Source organism: Dendrobium catenatum, unplaced genomic scaffold, assembly GCF_001605985.2.
Source record: "Dendrobium catenatum unplaced genomic scaffold, ASM160598v2 fragScaff_scaffold_404, whole genome shotgun sequence".
NCBI classification, from domain to species: Eukaryota; Viridiplantae; Streptophyta; class Magnoliopsida; order Asparagales; family Orchidaceae; genus Dendrobium; species Dendrobium catenatum.
Window position 1 is genome coordinate 152,955 of NW_021318866.1, and position 4,151 is coordinate 157,105.

General features: G+C 37.2%; 1 protein-coding gene across 2 annotated transcripts; it reads right to left on the minus strand.

The window, feature by feature from the left end:
• Positions 1 to 902: 902 nt before the first annotated feature.
• LOC110108608 lies at positions 903 to 2,987 on the minus strand. 2 transcript variants are annotated; one of them, XM_020839414.2, is made up of 2 exons: positions 2,710 to 2,987; positions 903 to 2,540 (listed from the first exon to the last, which is right to left on the minus strand). In XM_020839414.2, the coding sequence occupies exon 2, from the start codon at positions 2,479 to 2,481 to the stop codon at positions 991 to 993; it is 1,491 nt and encodes a 496-aa protein (XP_020695073.1). In that variant the 5' UTR covers positions 2,482 to 2,540; positions 2,710 to 2,987; the 3' UTR covers positions 903 to 990. The 2 variants fall into 2 exon arrangements, with proteins under 2 accessions (XP_020695073.1, XP_020695006.1); XM_020839347.2 differs by having other exon boundaries at positions 903 to 2,629.
• Between the last annotated feature and the right edge of the window lie 1,164 nt (positions 2,988 to 4,151).

The following is a 4,151-nucleotide window of genomic DNA, read 5'->3' on the forward strand; positions in this document are numbered from 1 at the left end:
CAATAAAACAAATTATTATTTTATATGTAATGATTAAATTAATGGACAATTCAATTTTTTAAATTGATTAAATTATACTATAAATTCAAGAGTGCAATTTCATATTTATAGTGGAAGAATATTGAAATTAATATTTTTGATTTATTAATTTAAGATTTAAATTAATGGTCAAATTTATTGGAGCTTGAATTATAGGTCCATAGATCTCTTCTTCATCACATAATCACGATTATATATTAATTGGGCACCATCGTTAATAATGTGACATAATATAAATGTTAAATTATGATTACATTAGTAATGTCTTTATGATCACCTTTTATTTTTATTGTATAAAATCTCATGAAGATGATAATAACTCATCATAAATATCTTTAAATATTAAAAGATAAAGATGATGATGTGCCATTAAAAATAAGGTTGATGATGTGTCATGATAATTATCATTTTAATATTGATTAAAAATAATTTATGAATTAAAAAGAGGTGCTTAGGAATACATGTATTCAAAATTGAAAAGATATAAACTTTTCTTATAAAAGAGAATGAAGTTCTACATGAAAGAGAGATGATTTCTTCATGAGAGATTGAAGATAATATATGAGAAAAATATTAGTCTCTTAGTTTTTTTCCTTTCGAAGGATTAAATTGTATTGGGAACACAAATTACATTCAAAAGAAAAAATGTTCATCAATAATTAATTGATTGTACCCACCCACTAAAATATATTTGGTGAGATGATTAGAAGAAAAAGACTTACGGTCTCAATTAACATTTCGACGAAAAATATTTACGATCTCAATCAACTTTTCGGTAAGTTTTCTTCCTTTTATATTTTAAAATTATTATTTATTAAGAAAATTAAAATAGAGAAAGTCTCGATTTAATTTTCTAAACATCCTGATTTTCAATTCTGTTATTATATATGGATTTAAAGATCCAACAATTTCAAAAACAAAATATCCACCGCAATACAAAATGTTCTCAACTTACATCACCTCTACCAACTGTTGCAGAGGAGGCCTCTTTGCATCAGTAACTGAGTTCCAAGATCTCAAACTCACTGAAGCATTTTCTGAACTCTCTTTGCTCTCACGAGGCAAAGGACAAAGCAACAGACTAAAATCGTCTTCTCCACCAACACCCAAATCCTTTCTGTAAAAACCTCCATCTTCAACTTCATAGAAATTCCCAGTCCTCACTTCCTGAGCCAAAGAACACCAACAACAGAACAACCACTGTAAATAATCAGTAGCTGCTTCAGACCCACAGCAGAATCTATTACCTCCGAGTTTAAATCTTTTCCTCATTTTCAATCTCCAGAAACCTCCATAGATCAATCCACACACAGATAACACCATTCCTGATATGGCCACCACATTTCTCATCCAACCATTGCTTATATTCAGAGCTGAAATACCAAAGATCCATAGAGGTGCAAAGCATAGGAGGAAGAACATGGCAATGTGAACATACATGTTCCCAAATCCGAGTCTTTCCATATTCCAACCAAAGATACAGAAGCAACAGAAGAATGAGAGAAAGCTTACTGAAATATCATTTCTGCAATCAAATACTCCTCCATTCCACTCTGGTTCAGTAACTGAAGCTCTCTGATTGGTTAACTTTAGCTTTACAGTTTCACTGTCGTTTGAATCAGAGGAGCTTTCTTTCCCTAGAGGACTGTACATGGCATAAGCAGCAGCGACGGTTGGAGCTATGAACCCAATGGCATTGAAGAAATTTTCAAGAAATTCTGGTCTGGTGGTTATAGTATATCCCCAGTAGAGTCCACATAAGACGTATTGAGAGAAGCAGGTTATGTGGAGAAGAACTAAAATGACCATAATGTGAGCCCATTCATTAGGCTTGTGAGCTCCGTTCTTACAGTAAATCTTTCTGATCTCTATTATGTCTTCTGGTTTCCATCTACAGAGAAGAACCAGGTGGTGTAACAGACTTGGATGTTGGTAAAGACTCATTAGAGTGAAGAGAGCATTAAGAACTTGGTTATTGATTTCAATCCAGCGGTTTTGGGAAGATTTTCCTGGAAATTCTTTGTTCAACATTCCAAGTAGGAGAAGAGCTTGCATGGAGGAAGAGGAAGCGACGCAGATGAACCATATTAGAAGAGCTATATTCATTGGATGTTTAATCCATTCTTTGCAGAGATCAATAAAGGAAGATAAGTTTAACTTTTTTATGAAGTTGGCCGGAAAACTTGGTTGGACATCGCCGGGAGAAGAAACGGAGAGAGAGATTTCTTCTCTTTCATCCACCGTTTGTCTGAAAATTGAGGAGGAAGCGAAAGGTGAGATTTTTCGGCGCCAGTCTCTGGAACGGCATGCTTTGAAGAAATTTACTAGTTTTGTTCTATGGCCTCTCCGAGTACAAGAACCTGTTTTGGTGGATGGAATCTCGATTTTGAGGCATTGAATCTTTAATAGAACAGTGGATTCGAAGTGGAGTTCCTCTCCCATTCTTGCGCCTTTTGAATTTTTGGTTGACTAAATTGGTAGAAATCTGAAGCAATTCACTCCTGTAACAGAGGATTAATTGTTCCCAGATCTTCGGAGTTGACTTCCCCAAAATATAAAATTTATAACAGAACTTGAAGAAAGGAACAACCTTTCGTAAAAGGGATAGAGAAATAAATAGATTCAATATAAATCGCTGATAAGAAGAGCTTAATTATGTAATTTTCTTACCTCAGCAATCCCTGGAGGGGAAGTTCTGTACGAATTTGAGTGGTAGAACAAGCTGAATTTGTTTAATTTAATCTTACTTTGCTTTCTTGGATATAAGAAATTGGGAAAAATCTAAGTTTCTGTTTACTGGAAGCGACGAGGAAGAATGCTGACTGCCTCAAGATCGGAAGGGTTTGGGAAGAGAAGAAAACTGGAACGGGTCAATTCTCTAAATGTGGAAGGAACCAGGCAAGCCTGCTGCCGGCATACAGTAAGAGAAAAATGAAATACATCGCACTCTTGCGTGGATTTTAGTTAATTTAAGATTATTCAAACTAGTAATAATGTTCGGATTTTAAGTTACAGAAGATTCCAATCTCTTTCATCTGTGGTCAAAATTAAATTTTAATATTTAGGTTGTCTACCACAACAAATAATAGCAATAATAACAAATATTTATCTCATTATATGAGATCTGACTACATAATTGTTGCGTCTTAAAGTATTCGCGGCGGTAGAGAAATATATAGTTTAACATCTTAACGTTGTACGAAGATCCAGCACACAATCAGATAAGTGAGAGGGTGTAGCGTTAATAAGAGACACCAGAGTTTTTACGTGAAAACCCCTAAAAAAGAATAAAAACCATGGGGTCTAACCCAGTTTGAATGAATCCACTAGTATTTGCAGCCATTTACAACTGAGGTCCTTCCTTGGGAGAAGGCCTTGGCTTGATGTCACAAATATACATCATATAGATCGAATTATATGGTGGGAGTTACAATATAGACATGTTTGTTTGGTAGGCACGACCATAGTCGATAGGATGGAGGCCGGAAAGACCATTGTTTGGTGATGTAAGTCGGAAGGACTATAGTAGGCGAAGGAGGTCAGAAAGTCCGTAGTTGAACGACATTATTCTGGGAGAACTCTAGGCATCAAGTGGTAGCCTTGTGGAGCTCAGGGCCTCAAGTAGTGGTCCGGCGGAAGTTCGGGCCTCATGTGGTATTTTGGTGGAGCACAGGGCCTCAAGTGGTGGTCCAGCAGAGTCTAGGCCTCAGATGGTGGTTCGACAGAATTTCGGGCCTCAGGTGATGTCCTTGTGGAGCACAGAGCCTCAAGTGGTGGTTCGGTGGAAGTCTGAGCCTTTGGTGGTGGCTTGGTGAAGCACAGGGCCTCAAGCGGTGGTCCGGTGGAAGTCCGGGCCTCAGGTGATGGCCTGGTGGAGCACACGGCCTTATGTGGTGGTCCGGAGGAAGTCCGGGCCTCAGGTAGTGGCCTGGTAGAGCACAGGGCCTTAAGTGGTGGTCCGACGGAGGTGAGGGCCTCAAGTGGTGGTCTGTTGGATGACTATGGCACCCCAAGAGGGGGGGTGAATTGGGGTTTTCAAAATTTTTATTAAAAGAAGAAAATTAAAATGATTTTTAAAACAATTTTGTAAGGAGTAAGTAATCACACAATAA